Here is a 19,121-nt window from a genome sequence, read left to right on the forward strand (position 1 = left end):
TGTGTGTGTGTGTGTGTGATGGGACTCCAAATCACAGCTGGATGTGATACAGCCTGGATTCGAACCAGGGACTCTAGTGACGCCACTTGCACTGAGATGCAGTGCCTTAACACACACATGGACGCAGAGGTCTAACTGAACTAGAATGCTTAAAAGGCCGCTACATTTTTAATATCGGTTAAATGGTAACATTTCTTTTGGCAAGGAAAATATCGGATATCGGTATCGGCCAAAAATGTCATATCAGTGCATCACTACCTGAAACTTAACAAAATGTCATATCACTGCATCACTACCTGAAACGTAACAAAATGTCATATCACTGCATCACTACCTGAAACGTAACAAAATGTGGAAAAAGTCAAGGGGTCTGATTACTTCTAGAATACACTGTATATAATAACTACACTCCAACATACACTGAGTTTACAAAACATTAAGAACACCTCCCTAATATTGAGTTGTACCCTTTTTTGTCCTCAGAACAGCCTCAATTCGTTGAGGTATGGACTCTGCAAGGTGTCTAAAGCCTTCCACAGGGATGCTGGCCCATGTTGACTACAATGCTTCCCACAGTTGTGTCAGGTTGGCTGTCCTTTGGGTGGTGGACCATTCTTGAAATACACAGGAAACTGTTGACCGTGAAAAACCCAGCAGCGCTGCAGTTCTTGACACACTCAATCCTGTGAGCCTGGCACCTACTAAATCTTTTGTCTTGCCCATTCACCCTCTGAATGGCACACATACACAATCCACGTCTCATTTGTCTCAAGACTTACAAATCCTTCTTTAACCGGTCTCCTCCCCTTCATCTACATGGACTGAAGTGGATTTAACAAGTGACATCAATAAGGGATCATAGATTTCACCTGGTCAGTCTGTGCCATGAAAAGAGCAGGTGTTCTTAATGTTTTGTACACTCAGTATATAACCATAATATATATACATACAGTCATGACCCAAATTGTCACCATTAATAAACATGAGCAAAAAAGACTGTATAAAATAAATAATTCAAATACTAAGCTATAGAAAATATATATTTTTTATAATTAAAAAGTAGTTAGGGGTCAAAATTATTGCCACCTGTTTTCAATACTCTAGCACCTTCACCTCGAGAGGATAACGGCACTGAGCCTTTTTCTACAATGTTTTATGAGATTGGAGAACACATTGGGATGAATCTTAGACCATTCCTCAATACAGAATCTGTTCAGATCCTTGAATCTGTTCTTATGGACTGTCCTCTTCAATTCAAACCACAGGTTTTCAATGGGGTTCAAGTCTGGAGACTTGGGGTTATTGTCCTGCTGGAAGATCCACTTGCGGCCAAGTTTCAGCCTCCTGGCAGAGGCAACCAGGTCTTTGGCTAAAATGTCCTGGTACTGGGTAAAGATAATGATGCTGTTGACCTTAACAAGGCCCCCAGGACGAGTGGAAGGTAAACAGCCCCATAACATCAAAGACCACCAGACTTTACAGTCGGTACGGGGTTCTGTTCTGCTTATCACATCCTTCTATCGACGCTAAACCCGCCAGACTTTACAGTAGGTACGGGGTTCTGTTCTGCTTATCACATCCTTCTATCGACGCTAAACCCGCCAGACTTTACAGTAGGTACGGGGTTCTGTTCTGCTTATCACATCCTTCTATCGACGCTAAACCCGCCAGACTTTACAGTAGGTACGGGGTTCTGTTCTGCTTATCACATCCTTCTATCGACGCTAAACCCACCACCAGACTTTACAATAGGTTCGGGGTTCTGTTCTGCTTATCACATCCTTCGATCGACGCTAAACCCGCCACCAGACTTTACAGTAGGTACGGGGTTCTGTTCTGCTTATCACATCCTTCTATCGACGCTAAACCCACCACCAGACTTTACAATAGGTTCGGGGTTCTGTTCTGCTTATCACATCCTTTGATCGACGCTAAACCCACCACCAGACTTTACAGTAGGTACGGGGTTCTGTTCTGCTTATCACATCCTTCTATCGACGCTAAACCCACCACCAGACTTTACAATAGGTTCGGGGTTCTGTTCTGCTTATCACATCCTTCTATCCACGCTAAACCCACCACCAGACTTTACAGTAGGTACGGGGTTCTGTTCTGCTTATCACATCATTCGATCGACGCTAAACTCGCCACTGATGTCGGTCACCAAAGAGCTCTTACATCTGAGCATAGTACCGGTTCCAATACAATTACGTTCGTCAAACTCCAGGCTTTTACATTTGTTGGATTACACAAAGCTGCGTAGTGATTTTACCTGTGTAGTAGTCCTATAGCTTTGTGCGTAGTGATATTACCTGTGTAGTAGTCCTATAGCTTTGTGCGTAGTGATATTACCTGTGTAGTAGTCCTATAGCTTTGTGCGTAGTGATATTACCTGTGTAGTAGTCCTATAGCTTTGTGCGTAGTGATATTACCTGTGTAGTAGTCCTATAGCTTTGTGCGTAGTGATATTATCTGTGTAGTAGTCCTATAGCTTTGTGCGTAGTGATATTACCTGTGTAGTAGTCCTATAGCTTTGTGCGTAGTGATATTACCTGTGTAGTAGTCCTATAGCTTTGTGCGTAGTGATATTACCTGTGTAGTAGTCCTATAGCTTTGTGCATGGCCACGCGTCCACTGCCCTCTTTGCTCTGACCGTCTCTCTTGTCGCGGGCGTACATGTTCTTCTCGGAGAAGTTACAACCATGGAAGTCAAAGTGGGCGGAGTTCACAGCTATCAGCTTAGGGTACAACATGTTCTCCACCTACACGCAGACAGACACACACACACACGCACACACACGCACACACACACACACACACGTCAGCATTAAGGTACCAAAGAAGACCATGTAGGGAATTTCCGGGGGCACGAATGCCGTAACACATGTTTCCCAGAGCTCCGCCAAGTTGTGACAAACTTGATTTAATATAGAGCGGTTTAATATATTTTATAATTAATTTCACTTTACTAAGTACTGTTTACATAGTTTCATATCTCTTTGCTCTTCTGAACGTTAATAATGGCTATGAATTGAGAGAGTAGAGAGACTATATACTGTAGAGAGGCTATATACAGCAGAGAGGTTATATACAGTAGAGAGGTTATATACAGTAGAGAGGCTATAAACAGTAGAGAGGCTACATACAGTAGAGAGGTTATATACAGTAGAGAGGCTATATACAGTAGAGAGGCTATATACTGTAGAGAGGCTATATACAGTAGAGAGGCTATATACAGTAGAGAGGCTATAAACAGTAGAGAGGCTACATACAGTAGAGAGGTTATATACAGTAGAGAGGCTATATACAGTAGAGAGGCTATATACAGTAGAGAGACTATATACACAGTAGAGAGGCTATATACAGTAGAGAGGCTATATACAGTAGAGAGGTTATATACAGTAGAGAGGCAATAACAGCAGAGAGGCTATATACAGTAGAGAGACTATATACAGTAGGGAGACTATATACTGTAGAGAGGCTATATACTGTAGAGAGGCTATATACAGTACTGAGGTTATATACAGTAGTGAGGCTATATACAGTAGAGGGGCTATATACAGTAGAGAGGCTATATACATTAGAGAGGCTATATACAGTAGAGAGGCTATATACTGTAGAGAGGCTATATACAGTACTGAGGTTATATACAGTAGTGAGGCTATATACAGTAGAGGGGCTATATACAGTAGAGAGGCTATATACAGTAGAGAGGCTATATACTGTAGAGAGGCTATATACAGTACTGAGGTTATATACAGTAGTGAGGCTATATACAGTAGAGGGGCTATATACAGTAGAGAGGCTATATACATTAGAGAGGCTATATACAGTAGAGAGACTACTACAGTAGAGAGGCTATATACAGCAGAGAGGCTATATACAGCAGAGAGGCTATATACAGCAGAGAGGCTATATACAGCAGAGAGGCTATATACAGCAGAGAGGCTATATACAGCAGAGAGGCTATATATAGTAGAGAGGTTATATACAGTAGAGAGACTATATACAGTAGAGAGACTATATACAGTAGAGAGACTATATACAGTAGAGAGGCTATATACAGTAGAGGCTATATACAGTAGAGAGGCTATATACAGTAGAGAGGTTATATACAGTAGAGAGGTTATATACAGTAGAGAGGCTATATACAGTAGAGAGGCTATATACAGTAGAGAGGCCTTATACAGTAGAGAGGCTATATACAGTAGAGAGGCTACATACAGGCACCAGTTAGTTGGGCTGATTGAGGTAGTACGTGCATGTAGGTATGGTTAAAGTGACTATGCATATATGATGAACAGAGAGTAGCAGTAGCGTAAAAGAGGGGTTGGTGGGTGGTGGGACACAATGCAGATAGTCCGGGTAGCCAATCCACGGGGACACCGGTTAGTCGGGCTAATTGAGGTAGTATGTACATGTAGGTATGGTTAAAGTAACTATGCATATATGATTAACAGAGAGTAACAGCAGCGTAAAAAGAGGGGTTGGGGGTGGTGGGACAATACAAATAGTCCGGGTAGCCATTTGGTTACCTGTTCAGGAGTCTTATGGCTTAGGGGGTAACAAACTGTTGAGAAGCCTTTTGGTCCAAGTCTTGGCACTCCGGCACTGCTTGACATGCGGTAGTAGAGAGAACAGTCTATGACTGGGGTGGGTGGGGTCTATTACAATTTTTAGGGCCTTCCTCTGACACCGTCTGGTATAGAGATCCTGGATGGCAGAAAGCTTAGCCCCAGTGATGTACTGGGCAGTACACACTACCCTCTTTAGTGCCTTGCGGTCAGAGGCCGAGCAGTTGCCATACCAGGCAGTGATGTATGTTGCTCTCGATGTTGCAGCTGTAGAACCTTTTGAGGATCTGAGGACTCATGCCAAATCTTTTTAGTTGCCTGGGGGGGAATAGGTTTTGTCATGCCCTCTTTACAACTGTCTTGGTGTGTTTGGACCATTGTAGTTTGTTGGTGATGAGGACACCAAGGAACTTGAAGCTCTCAACCTGCTCCACTACAGCCCTGTCGATGAGAATGGGGACGTGCTCGGTCCTCCCTTTCCTGTAGCCCACAATCATCTCTTTCATCTTGGATACGTTGAGGGATAGGTTGTTATTCTAGCACCACCTGGCCAGGTCGCCGGACTCCTCCCTATAGGCTGTCTGGTCGTTGTCGGTTTGGTTAGGGTTAGGGTTGGACACTGTTGTTTTGTCGGCAGACTTAATGATGGTGTTGGTGTCGTGCCTAGCCACGCAGTCATGGGTGAACAGGGAGTACAGGAGGGGACTGAGCACGCACCCCTGAGGGGCTCCAGTGTTGAGGATCAGTGTGGCAGATGTGTTGTTACCTTCCCTGGGGGCAGCCCGCCAGGAAGTCCAGGATCCAGTTGCAGAGGGAGGTGTTTAGTCCCAGGGTCCTTAGCTTAGTGATTAGCTTTGAGGGCACTATGGTGTTGAACGCTGAGCTGTAGTCAATGAACAGCATTTTCACGTAGGTGTTCCTTTTTTCCAGGTGGGAAAGGGCAGTGTGGAGTGCAATAGAGATTGCATCATCTGTGGATCTGTTTGGGCGGTATGCAAATTGGAGTGGGTCTACAGTTTCTGGGATGATGGTGTTGATGTGAGCCATTACCAGCCTTTCAAAGCACTTCATGGCTACGAACGTGTGTGCTAAGAGTCTGTAGTCATTTAGGCAGGTTGCCTTAGTGTTCTTGGGCACAGGGACTATGGTGGTCTACTTGAAACATGTTGGTATTACAGACTCATTCAGGGACATGTTGAAAATGTCAGTAAAGACACCTGCCAGTTGGTCAGCACATGCCCAGAGCACACGGCCTGGTAATCTGTCTGGCCCCGCGGCCTTGTGAATGTTGACCTGTTTAAAGGTCTTACTCACGTCGGCTACGGAGAGCGTGATCACACAGTCATCCAGAACAGATGATGCTTTTATGCATGTCTCAGTGTTGCTTGCCTCAAAGCGAGCATAGAAGTAATTTAGCTCATCTTGTAGGCTCGTGTCACTGTGCAGCTCACGGCTGTCCTTCCCTTTGTATTCTGTAATAGTTTTCAAGGACTGCCACATAAGACGAGCGTCGGAGCCGGTGTAGTATGATTCAATCTTAGCCCTGTATTGGCGCTTTGCCTGTTTGATGGTTCGTCAGAGGGCAGAGCAGAATTTCTTATAAGCTTCCGTGTTAGAGTCCCGCACCTTGAAAGCGACAGCTCTACCCTTCGAATGCAGTGTGAATGTTGCCTGTAATCCATGGCTTCTGGCTGGGGTATGTACGTACAGTCACTGTGGGGACGATGTCCTTATGCACTTATTGATAAAGCCAGTGACTGATGTGGTGTATTCCTCAATGTCATCGGAAGAATCCCAGAACATGTTCCAGTCTGTGATAGCAAAACAGTCCTGTAGTTTAGCATCTGCTACATCTGACCATTTTTTTTTATAGATCGAGTCACTGGTGCTTCCTGCTTTAATTTTTGCTTGTAAGCAGGAATCAGGAGGATAGAATTGTGGTCAGATTTACCAAATGGAGGGCGAGAGAGAGCTTTGTACACGTCTGTGTGGAGTACAGGTGATCTAGAATGTTTATCCCTCTGGTTGCGCATTTAACATGTTGATAGAAATGAGGTAAAACTGATTTAAGTTTCCCTGCATTAAAGTCTCCGGCAACTAGGAGCGCCACCTCTGGGTGAGCGGTTTCCTCCAGTTTCCGGAGCTTATTTCCTTATACAGCAGAGTGAGTGTGGTCTTAGTGCCAGTGTCCGTCTGTGGTGGTAAATAAACAGCCACAAAAAGTATATAATGAAAACTCTCTTGGCAAAGAGTGTGGTCTGCAGTTTATCATAAGATACCCTACTTCAGGCGAGCAAAATCTAGAGACTTCCTTAGATTTCGTGCACCAGCTGTTGTTTACAAATATTAATTGACTGCCCCCCCTCGTCTTGCTGTTCTATCCTGCCGGTGCAGCGTGTATCCCGCTAGCTGAATATCCATGTCATCCGTGAAACATAAGATACAGTTGTTGATGTCCCGTTGGTAGGATATACGTGATAGTACCTCGTCTAGTTTATTGTCCAATGATTGTACGTTGTTGAGTAATATTGACGTTAATGGCAGCTTTCCCACTCGCCTTCTCCGGATTCTTACGAGGCACCCTGCTCTGTGTCCTCTGTACCGGAGTCTCTTTCTCTTGCCAATAATGAGGATCTGGGCCTTGTCGGGTGTTCGCAGTATATCCTGTGCTTCCTGCTTGTTGAAGAAAACATCTTTATCTAATCCGAGGTGAGTGATCGCTGTCCTGATATCCAGAAGCTCTTTGTCTAATCCGAGGTGAGTGATCGCTGTCCTGATATCCAGAAGCTCTTTGTCTAATCCGAGGTGAGTGATCGCTGTCCTGATATCCAGAAGCTCTTTGTCTAATCCGAGGTAAGTGATCACTGTCCTGATATCCAGAAGCTCTTTGTCTAATCCGAGGTGAGTGATAGCTGTCCTGATATCCAGAAGCTCTTTGTCTAATCCGAGGTGAGTGATCGCTGTCCTGATAACCAGAAGCTCTTTGTCTAATCCGAGGTGAGTGATCGCTGTCCTGATATCCAGAAGCTCTTTGTCTAATCCGAGGTGAGTGATCGCTGTCCTGATATCCAGAAGCTCTTTGTCTAATCCGAGGTGACTGATCACTGTCCTGATATCCAGTAGCTCTTTGTCTAATCCGAGGTGACTGATCGCTGTCCTGATATGCAGTAGCTCTTTGTCTAATCCGAGGTGAGTGATCGCTGTCCTGATGTCCAGTAGCTCTTTTTTGCCTTAACCTCTGATCTCTAGGGGCGCTATTTCATTTTTGGATAAAAAACGTTCCCGTTTTAAGCGCGATATTTTGTCACGAAAATGCATATTCTTGACAGTTTTTGAAAGAAAACACTCTGAAGTTTCAGAATCTGCAAAGATATTGTCTGTAAGTGCCCCAGAACTCATTCTACAGGCGAAACCAAGATGATGCGTCAACCAGGAAATGAGCAGATTTCTGAAGCTCTGTTTTCCATTGTCTCCTTATATGGCTGTGATTGCGCAAGGAATGAGCCTACACTTTCTGTCGTTCTCCCAAGGCGTTAGCAGCATTGTGACGTATTTGTAGGCATATCATTGGAAGATTGACCATAAGAGACTACATTTTCCAAGTGTCCGCCTGGTGTCCCTGCGTCGAAATTGGAGCGTAAAGCCAGGTGCAATTATTTTTCCATTTGAGAGCAAGGAGAAACCAGGCTTCCAGGAAGGATATATCATTGAAGAGATATGTGGAAAAACACCTTGAGGATTGATTCTAAACCACGTTTGCCATGTTTCAGTCGATATTATGGAGTTAATTTGGAAAAAAGTTTGCGTTTTGAGGGCTGAATTTTCGTTTTTTTTTTTTTTTTTTTTTTTGGTAGCCAAATGTGATGTACAAAACGGAGCTATTTCTAATACACAAAGAATCTTTTTGGAAAAACTGAGCATCTGCTATCTAACTGAGAGTCTCCTCATTGAAAACATCAGAAGTTCTTCAAAGGTAAGTTATTTTATTTGAAGGCTTTACTTGTTTTTGTGATAGTTGCCTGCTAAATGCTAACGCTAATGCTAACGCTAAATGCTACGCTGGCTAGCTACTGTTACACAAATGATTGTTTTCCTATGGTTGAAAAGCATATTTTGAAAATCTGAGATGACAGTGTTGTTAACAAAAGGCTAAGCTTGAGAGATAGCATATTTATTTCATTTCATTTGCGATTTTCATGAATAGTTAACGTTGCGTTATGGTAATGAGCTTAGGTCTATAAATAGAATCCCGGATCCGGGTTTGGTCGTCGCAACAGGTTAAGATACAGTGACAGAAACATTATGTACAGAATAGGTTACAAATGACGCAAGAAAAACCACAATTGGTTAGACACCCATAAAACTGCTGCCATTTTAGTTTAAATATAATCTCTGTAAACACGACTTGACATAAGGCCACATTCAACTACTGAACTTTCGTCAGCAAGCTAACACAGCCGCTAATTGAGTAAACAGTCATATTTCTGTTATTTAAAACATCAGTCTAGTCTACAACTTGACTTCTATTGCTGAGCTTCATTCTGAAACATGCAGCAGATCCACAGATGATGCAGTCTCTATTGCACTCCACACAGACCTTTCCCACCTGGACAAAAGGAACACCTGTGAGAATGCTATTCATTGACAACAGCTCAGCGTTCAACACCATAGTGCCCTTGAAGCTGATCAATTAGCTAAGGACCCTGGGACACATGTAGCCTATCAAACACTGCACTGCAGATAGGCTACATGTGTTGGGCCTTACCTATCTGCAGTGTCTCCTGTTGTTTATATGCATTATACATACATTTCCCTCATTGCTAGCTGAAATAGTAAGCCTCTATTCATATAATATATACAGTTGAAGTCGGAAGTTTACATACACCTTAGCCAAATACATTTAAACTCAGTTTTTCACAATTCCTGACATTTAATCCTAGTGAAAATTCCGTCTTAGGTCAGTTAGGATCACCACTTTATTTTAAGAATGTGAAATGTCAGAATAATAGTAGAGAGAATGACTTCCATTTCTTTCATCACATTCCCAGTGGGTCAGAAGTTTACATACACTCAATTAGTATTTGGTAGCATTGCCTTTAAATCGTTTAACTTGGGTGAAACGTTTTGGGTAGCCTTCCACAAGCTTCCCACAATAAATTGGGTGAATTTTGGCCCATTCCTCCTGACAGAGCTGGTGTAACTGAGTCAGGTTTGTAGGCCTCCTTGCTTGCACAAGCTTTTTCAGTTCTGCCTGCAATTTTTTTTTAGGATTGAGGTCAGGGCTTTGTGATGGCCACTCCAATACCTTGACCTTGTTGTCCTTAAACCATTTTGCCACAACTTTGGAAGTATGCTTGGGATCATTGTCCATTTGGAAGACCCGTTTTCAACCAAGCTTTAACTTCCTGACTGATGTCTTGAGATGTTGCTTCAATATATCCACATAATTTTCCTCCGTCATGGTGCCATCTATTTTGTGAAGTGCACCAGTCCCTCCTGCAGCAAAGCACCCCCACAACATGATGCTGCCACCCCCGTGCTTCACGGGTGGGATGGTGTTCACGGGTGGGGGGTGGGGGGTGCAGGCGACTTGTTTGGGAAGACACTTCAGCGGGTGGGAGGTAGTTCAACAGTTTTTTGGTTTGTTATTTCTTGTTTGGGAAGACGCTTCAGCGGGTGGGAGGTAGTTCAACAGTTTGGTTTGTTATTTCTTGTTTGGGGTGGTAAATGCAAGGTGGTAAATGTCCTGGACCAGATGGGAACTCAATATCATTTTATATGGATAAATTAGCCACGCTCTTGATTAATCCTCCCTCCTTTAACACAGGGCTCCATTTCATTGATATTGAAAAATAATAAAACTACGAGTACGTGCTGCTATGGTGACCAGTGAGATATACCTGTTGGAGCGCGTACTACGTGTAGGTGCTGCTATGGTGACCAGTGAGATATACCTGTTGGAGCGCGTACTACGTGTAGGTGCTGCTATGGTGACCAGTGAAATATACCTGCTGGAGCGCGTACTACGAGTGGGTGCTGCTATGGTGACCAGTGAGCTGAGATAAGGTGGGGCTTTACCTAGCAAAGACATATAGATGACCTGGAGCCAGTGGACATCACTTAACCTCTTGAAGCTAGGGGGCACTATTTTTATTTTTGGAAAAATAACGTTCCCAAAGTAAACTGCCTATTTCTCAGGACCAGATGCTAGAAAATGCATATAATTGACAGCTTAGGATAGAAAACACCAAAGTTTCCAAAACTGTAAAAATATTGTCTGTGAGTATAACAGAACTGATATTGCAGGCGAAATCCTGAGAAAAATCCAATCAGGAAGTGACTCAATTATATATATCAGAATCCCTCATTAGCAGCTATCAGAATCTCTCATTAGCAGCTATCAGAATCCTTCATTAGCAGCTATCAGAATACCTCATTAGCAGCTATTAGAATCCCTCATTAGCAGATATCAGAATCCCTCATTAGCAGCTATCAGAATCCCTCATCAGAATTCTTCATTGGCAGCTATCAGAATCCCTCATCAGAATCCTTCATTAGCAGCTATCAGAATCCCTCATTAGCAGCTATCAGAATCTCTCATTAGCAGCTATCAGAATCCTTCATTAGCAGCTATCAGAATCCCTCATTAGCAGCTATCAGAATCCCTCATTAGCAGCTATCAGAATCCCTCATTAGCAGCTATCAGAATCCCTCATTAGCAGCTATCAGAATACCTCATTAGCAGCTATTAGAATCCTTCATTAGCAGATATCAGAATCCCTCATTAGCAGCTATCAGAATCCCTCATTAGCAGCTATTAGAATCCCTCATTAGCAGATATCAGAATCCCTCATTAGCAGATATCAGAATCCCTCATCAGAATCCTTCATTAGCAGCTATCAGAATCCCTCATTAGCAGCTATCAGAATCCCTCATTAGCAGCTATCAGAATCCCTCATTAGCAGCTATTAAAACCTGGTTTACTGATGATGCATTGGAAGATATTCTGTACCTTGTCCAGCCCTCTTCTATTTGTGACAAACAGGGTTTGATCCAGTGCAAAATCCTCCACCCCGCTCACTGGACGAAACTCAGGCTTTCTAAGATCTGATTTCGACCCTGTTTCCGACAAGTTCCTGCTTCACTGATACATATGTTTTGGTCCTGTTCTTCTCTACATGACTATTGGTCTGCCATCTCTGATACCATGTCTAAAGTAATACAGGTGGTTTGGTCTTACTGCCATGACATCATTATTACATCATTTATAACACTACCAAAACACTACCAAAATACACATCTGGCTTTGTAGCCTTTTATTTTACTTCTGTGGAAATCTCCCTCTCCCCCTCCCCAGTCTCCCTCTCCCCAGTCTCCCTCTCCCCAGCCTCCCTCTCCCCAGCCTCCCTCTCTCCAGCCTCCCTCTCTCCAGCCTCCCTCTCCCCAGCTCCCTCTCCCCAGTCTCCCTCTCACCAGCCTCCCTCTCCCTCTCCCGTCTCCCTCTCCCTCTCCCCAGTCTCCCTCTCCCTCGTCTCCCTCTCCCCAGTCTCCCTCTCCCCAGTCTCCCTCTCCCCAGTCTCCCTCTCCCTCATCTCCCTCTCCCCAGTCTCCCTCTCCCCAGTCTCCCTCTCCCCCTCCCCAGCCCCCTTTCCTCTTGTGTGGATTAAAAATGTTTTACACTTTATTCAATTGGAGAAGATAAAATATACCCTCCGAGGTTCTTCTGTCAAATTCTACCGAATGAGGCAACCTTTCTATACCTATGTAGAGACACTGCAATTTCCCTATACTCTACATTCTCCCAAGTCCCCCTCTCCAAGTCTCCCTCTCCCCAGCCTCCATGTCTCCCTCTCCCCAGCCTCCATGTCTCCCTCTCCCCAGCCTCCATGTCTCCCTCTCCCCAGCCTCCATGTCCCCCTCTCCCCTCCCCAGCTCTCTACCCGTCCATCTCCCCAAGTCCCAGCCCCCCCCCCCCAAGTCTCCCTCTCCCAAGCTCTCTCCCCAAGTCTCCCTCCCCCCTCTCTCTCTCTCTCACCTGCTGGTTTTCGTCTGATAGGCTGTTGCCGTACATGAAGCAGCCACGTTTGGAAGCGTGGCCATGCAGGTCCACGTAATAGGCCACTCCCCCCTCCTGCGCAGGGATTGGTTCCCCGGCTATGACTGACATCTCCAGAGGTACTGATGTGGGCGTGGACTCTGAGACGCTCTGCGAATCATTCTCGTCTTCACAGCACCTTCCATCCCCCTGCCCCTCCCTCTTCCCGGTCTCCATGGTTACCCAGGCGATCTCCTCCATAACCATGGCGATCTCTGAGGGGGCGGGGTTAGAGTCTTTATCAGCGTTCCGTTGGTTGAGGCTGAGTTCCAAAGGGGTGAGGTGTAGGGCAGGGCTCTGATTGGTGGGTTTGGTGCTGAGGGGAGGTGCTTGAGGTGGGTTGTAGGTGTGTGTGTTAGAGTGTGTGTTGATGTGCGTGTTGGAGTGTGTGTGTGTGGTGCGGTTGTGTGTGTGGTGGTAGAGCAGCAGTGTTTTAGCAGCGTAGATGGAGGGGTGGAGATCAGGACTAGGGTTCAGATACTGTCTGTTCAGATTCACCCCTCTAGAGTCAGTCCTGGGGAGGGAACATTGAGAGAGGGAGACAGTGAGAGAGGGAGACATTGAGAGGGCAAGACATTCAGAGGGAGACAGTGAGAGAGGGAGACAGTGAGAGAGGGAGACAGTGAGAGAGGGAGACATTGAGAGTGGGAGAATATTGAGAGAGGGAGACATTGAGAGGGAGACAGTGAGAGAGGGTGACATTGAGAGGGAGACAGTGAGAGAGGGAAAAAATATAACATTTTCATCCAAACAACAGGAATGTTGAGCGTGTGTGTACCTGTAGTGTCCGCGTACCACCCCGTCCGGGTTCAGCATGGGGATGAGTTTGAAGACAAACATGTTGCGGAGTGTGTGAGCTCTGGGGTCGTCATGACGCAGGATGAAGTTTAAAAAGCCCTTAAAGACAAACGACGATGGCGTCTCCCCCGGGTGTACACGACTACTGAGGAAAAACACCTACACACACACACTATGATCAATAGACGAGTCTGATGCAGAGACCTTACTGATTAAACATCACCCTGTGGTCAGGGTGCGTGACTGTGTGCGTGACTGTGTGCGTGACTGTGTGCGTGACTGTGTGCGTGACTGTGTGCGTGACTGTGTTACCTGTTTGCCAGTGAAGCGATGAGGTCGTGGGGTCTCTGCATCAGGAAACAGTTTGTCCAGGCGGTGTTCTCTCTCTTCCTGCATGCCGAGACAGCTGGTGACCGTCAGCAGATCCACTCGGTTACCGTCCAGAGAGTGACACAACACCTCCCTGTGGAAGTATACACTGTCACCACACCTGGAGGGGGAGAGAGAGATGAATATACAGATTACAAATTCCAATTGGCTAAACTTAAACTCTTTAACATCCTCCTTGGCTCTGGCATCTTCCCCCATATTTGGAACCAATGACTGATCACCTCAATCCACAAAAGTGGAGACAAATTTGACCCCAATAGCTACTGTGGGAGAAGCGTCAAGATCAACCTTGGGGAAATCCTCTGCATTATCATTAACACCAAATTCGTACATTTCCTCAGTGAAAACAATGTACTTGTCAAATTGTCTTTTTACCAAATTACCATAAGTCAGACCACGTATTCACGGTGCATACACTAATTGACAAACAAACAAACCAAAACAAAGGCTAAGCCTTCTCATGCTTTGTTGATTTCAAAAACGCCTTCGACTCAGTTTGGCATGAGGCATTTGGCTATTCAAATTGATGGGAAGTGGTGTTGGGGGTAAAACATACGACATTATAAAATCCATGTACACAAACAACAAGTGTGTAGTTAAAATTGGCAAAAAACACACACATTTCTTCCCATACGGCCGTGTGGTGAGACAGGGATGCAGCTTAAGCCCCACCCTCTTCAACATGTATATCAACGAATTGGCGAGGGCACTAGAACAGTCTGCAGCACCCGGCCTCACCCTACTAGAATCTGAAGTCAAATGTCTACTGTTTGCTGATGATCCGGTGTTTCTGGCCCCAACCAAGGAGGGCCTACAGCAGCACCTAAATCTTCTGCACAGATTCTGCCAGACCTGGGCCCTGACAGACCTGGGCCCTGACAGACCTGGGCCCTGACAGACCTGGGCCCTGACAGACCTGGGCCCTGACAGACCTGGGCCCTGACAGACCTGGGCCCTGACAGTAAATCTCAGTAAAACAAAATAATTATGTTCCAAAAAAGGTCCAGTCGCCAGGACCACAAATATAAATTCCATCATGACACCGTTGCCCTAGAGAACACAAAAAAACTATACATACCTCGGCCTAAACATCGTTAACTTCCACAAAGCTTTGAACGATCTGAGAGACAAGGCAAGAAGGGCCTTCTATGCCATCAAAAGGAACATCAAATTCGACACACCAATTAGGATCTGACTAAAAACACTTGAATCAGTTATAGAACCCATTGCCCTTTATGGTTATGAGGTCTGCTCACCAACCAAGAATTCCCAAAAAGGGACAAACACCAAATTGAGTTTCTGCATGCAGAATTCTGCAAAAATATCCGTGTACAACATAGAACACCAAATAATACATGCAGAGCACAATTAGGCCGATACCCGCTAATGATCAAAATCCAGGAAAGAGCCGTTCAATTCTACAATCACCAAAAAGGAAGTGATTCCCAAACCTTCCATAACAAAGCCATCACCTACATAGAGATGAACCTGGAGAAGAGTCCCCTAAGCAAGCTGGTTCTGGGGCTTTGTTCACAAACACAAACAGACCCCACAGAGCCCCAGGACAGCAGCACAATTAGACCCAACCAAATCATGAGAAAACAAAAAGATAATTACTTGACACATCTGAAAGAATGAACAAAAACTAGAATGCTATTTGGCCCTAAACAGGGAGTACACAGTTACAGAATACCTGACCACTGTGACTGACCCAAAATTAAGGAAAGCTTTGACTATGTACAGACTCAGTGAGCATAGCCTTGCTATTGAGAAAGGCCGCCGTAGGCAGACCTGGCTCTCAGGAGAAGACAGGCTATGTGCTCACTGCCCACAAAATGAGGTGGAAACTGAGCTGCACTTCCTAACCTCCTGACAAATGTATGACCATATTAGAGAGACATATTTCCCTCAGATTAAACAGACCCACAAAGAATTTGACATTTTGATAAACTCCCATATCTACTGGGTGAAATACCACAGTGTGCATCACAGCAGCAAGGTTTGTGACCTGTTGCCACAAGAAAAGGGCAACCAGTGAAGAACAAACACCATTGTAAATACAACCCATATTTATGTTTATTTATTTTCCCTTTTGTACGTGAACTATATGTACATCGTTACAACAATGTACAGTCGTCGCCAAAAGTTGAGAATGACACAAATATTAATTTCCACAAAGTTTGCTGCTTCAGTGTCTTTAGATATTTTTGTCAGACGTTACTATGGATACTGAAGTATAATTACAAGCATTTCATAAGTGTCAAAGGCTTTAATTGACAATTACATGAAGTTGATGCAAAGAGTCAATATTTGCAGTGTTGACCCTTCTTTTTCAAGACCTCTGCAATCTGCCCTGGTATGCTGTCAATTAACTTCTGGGCCACATCCTGACTGGTGGCAGCCCATTCTTACATAATCAATGCTTGGAGTTTGTCAGAATTTGTGGGTTTTTGTTTGTCCACCCGCCTCTTGAGGATTGACCACAAGTTCTCAATGGGATTAAGGTCTGGGGAGTTTCCTGGCCATGGACCCAAAATATCGATGTTTTGTTCCCCGAGCCACTTAGTTATCACTTTTGCCTTATGGAAAGGTGCTCCATCATGTTGGAAAAGGCATTGTTCGTCACCAAACTGTTCCTGGATGGTTGGGAGAAGTTGCTCTCGGAGGATGTGTTGGTACCATTCTTTATTCATGACTGTGTTCTTAGGCAAAATTGTGAGTGAGCCCACTCCCTTGGCTGAGAATCAACCCCACACATGAATGGTCTCAGGATGCTTTACTGTTGGCATGACACAGGACTGATGGTAGCACTCACCTTGTCTTTTAGCACTCACAAGCTTTTTTCCAGATGCCCCAAACAATCGGAAAGGGGATTCATCAGAGAAAATGACTTTACCCCAGTCCTCAGCAGTCCAATCCCTGTACCTTTTGCAGAATAGCAGTCTGTCCCTGATGTTTTTCCTGGAGAGAAGTGGCTTCTTTGCTGCCCTTCTTGACACCAGGGCATCTTCCAAAAGTATTTTCTCACTGTGCGTGCAGATGCACTAACACCTGCCTGATGCCATTCCTAAGCAAGCTCTGTACTGGTGGTGCCCCGATCCCGCAGCTGAATCAACTTTAGGAGACGGTCCTGGCGCTTGCTGGACTTTCTTGGGCACCCTGAAGTCTTCTTCACAACAATTGAACCGCTCTTCTTGAAGTTCTTGATGATCCGATAACTGGTTGATTTAGGTGCAATCTTACTGGCAGCAATACCCTGGCCTGTGAAGCCCTTTTTGGGCAAAGCAATGATGTGTATGTACCTGGGTGTGAGCGTGGCTGTGTCAGGGTATCTCTGGTCCAGTTGTGTCAGTGTGTGTGTGTGTGTGTGTGTGTGTACCTGGGTGTGAGCGTGGCTGTGTCAGGGTATCTCTGCTCCAGTTGTGTCAGTGTGTGTGTGTGTGTGTGTACCTGGGTGTGAGCGTGGCTGTGTCAGGGTATCTCTGGTCCAGTTGTGTCAGTGTGTGTGTGTGTGTGTGTGTGTGTACCTGGGTGTGAGCGTGGCTGTGTCAGGGTATCTCTGGTCCAGTTGTGTCAGTGTGTGTGTGTGTGTGTGTGTGTGTGTGTGTGTGTACCTGGGTGTGAGCGTGGCTGTGTCAGGGTATCTCTGGTCCTGTTGTGTCAGTGTGTGTGTGTGTGTGTGTGTGTGTGTGTGTACCTGGGTGTGAGCGTGGCTGTGTCAGGGTATCTCTGGTCCAGTTGTGTCAGCAGGTCTTGACTCTCGCTGTAGGAGAAGGGGAAACTAAAGGAGAAGAACGTGGTCGCTCCTTTCACTTCCAACAGACGATGGGTAAACGAGAGGATGAACTGATTATCCACCATCTGAGGAGAGGTGGAGAGGAGAAACGTTCTGTCAACCAATAATCCAGTGATTTAGTCCATGCATCTGTAAATAGTGTGTGTGTGTATAGTGATATATTGTGTGTGTGTGTAGTGGTATATTGTGTGTGTGTGTGTGTGTGTATGTATAATGGTATAATGTGTGTGTGTGTGTGTATAGTGGTATATTGTGTGTGTGTGTGTATGTATAGTGGTATAATGTGTGTATAGTGGTATAATGTGTGTGTGTGTGTATAGTGGTATATTGTGTATAATAGTATAATGTGTGTATATAGTGGTATAATGTGTGTATATAGTGGTATAATGTGTGTATAGTGGTTTAATGTGTGTATATAGTGGTATAATGTGTGTATATAGTGGTATAATGTGTGTGTGTGTGTGTATAGTGGTATATAGTGGTATAATGTGTGTATAGTGGTATATTGTGTATATAGTGGTATAATGTGTATATATAGTGGTATAATGTGTATATAGTGGTATAACGTGTATATATAGTGGTATAACGTGTGTATATAGTGGTATAACGTGTATATATAGTGGTATAACGTGTGTATATAGTGGTATAACGTGTGTATATAGTGGTATAACGTGTGTATATAGTGGAATAACGTGTATATATAGTGGAATAACGGGTGTATAGTGTGTATACCTCGTATGTGGGTCTGTCCCGTACTCTCTCCCAGCGTGTCCTACCAGGTACAGTCTTGACTAGAGGAGCCATTCCCTGGTTGTACAGTTTACTCTGCTTGTTCATATTCATTACATTGACCTTCAGCAGTCGCCCCGGCAAAGCACCACGCACACTGAAGTAGAACCAGGACCTGCAACACACACAGGCTGTATTCCTCAGAGCCCAGAGGAGGCTGTATTCCTCAGAGCCCAGAGGAGGCTGTATTCCTCAGAGCCCAGAGGAGGCTGTATTCCTCAGAGCCCAGAGGAGGCTGTATTCCTCAGAGCCCAGAGGAGGCTGTATTCCTCAGAGCCCAGAGGAGGCTGTATTCCTCAGAGCCCAGAGGAGGCTGTATTCCTCAGAGCCCAGAGGAGGCTGTATTCCTCAGAGCCCAGAGGCTGTATTCCTCAGAGCCCAGAGGAGGCTGTATTCCTCAGAGCCCAGAGGAGGCTGTATTCCTCAGAGCCCAGAGGAGGCTGTATTCCTCAGAGCCCAGAGGAGGCTGTATTCCTCAGAGCCCAGAGGAGGCTGTATTCCTCAGAGCCCAGAGGAGGCTGTATTCCTCAGAGCCCAGAGGAGGCTGTATTCCTCAGAGCCCAGAGGGGGCTGTATTCCTCAGAGCCCAGAGGAGGCTGTATTCCTCAGAGCCCAGAGGAGGCTGTATTCCTCAGAGCCCAGAGGAGGCTGTATTCCTCAGAGCCCAGAGGAGGCTGTA

The 19,121-nt window shown here is 45.1% G+C and overlaps 1 protein-coding gene across 1 annotated transcript in view; it reads right to left on the reverse strand.

The window, feature by feature from the left end:
* The window catches only part of LOC139407446 (AGBL carboxypeptidase 5), a 59,298-nt gene that overhangs the window by 36,655 nt on the left and 3,522 nt on the right, over positions 1-19,121 (reverse strand). The window contains exons 3-8 of the mRNA XM_071151242.1: positions 18,386-18,557; positions 17,555-17,718; positions 13,780-13,957; positions 13,448-13,626; positions 12,610-13,183; positions 2,593-2,762 (exon numbers count right to left, since the gene is read on the reverse strand). Of these exons, the coding sequence (XP_071007343.1) occupies positions 2,593-2,762; positions 12,610-13,183; positions 13,448-13,626; positions 13,780-13,957; positions 17,555-17,718; positions 18,386-18,557 (1,437 nt within the window). The remainder of the gene's footprint in view (positions 1-2,592; positions 2,763-12,609; positions 13,184-13,447; positions 13,627-13,779; positions 13,958-17,554; positions 17,719-18,385; positions 18,558-19,121) is intronic.

Source organism: Oncorhynchus clarkii, chromosome 4 (assembly GCF_045791955.1).
Source record: "Oncorhynchus clarkii lewisi isolate Uvic-CL-2024 chromosome 4, UVic_Ocla_1.0, whole genome shotgun sequence".
Lineage (NCBI taxonomy): Eukaryota > Metazoa > Chordata > Actinopteri > Salmoniformes > Salmonidae > Oncorhynchus > Oncorhynchus clarkii.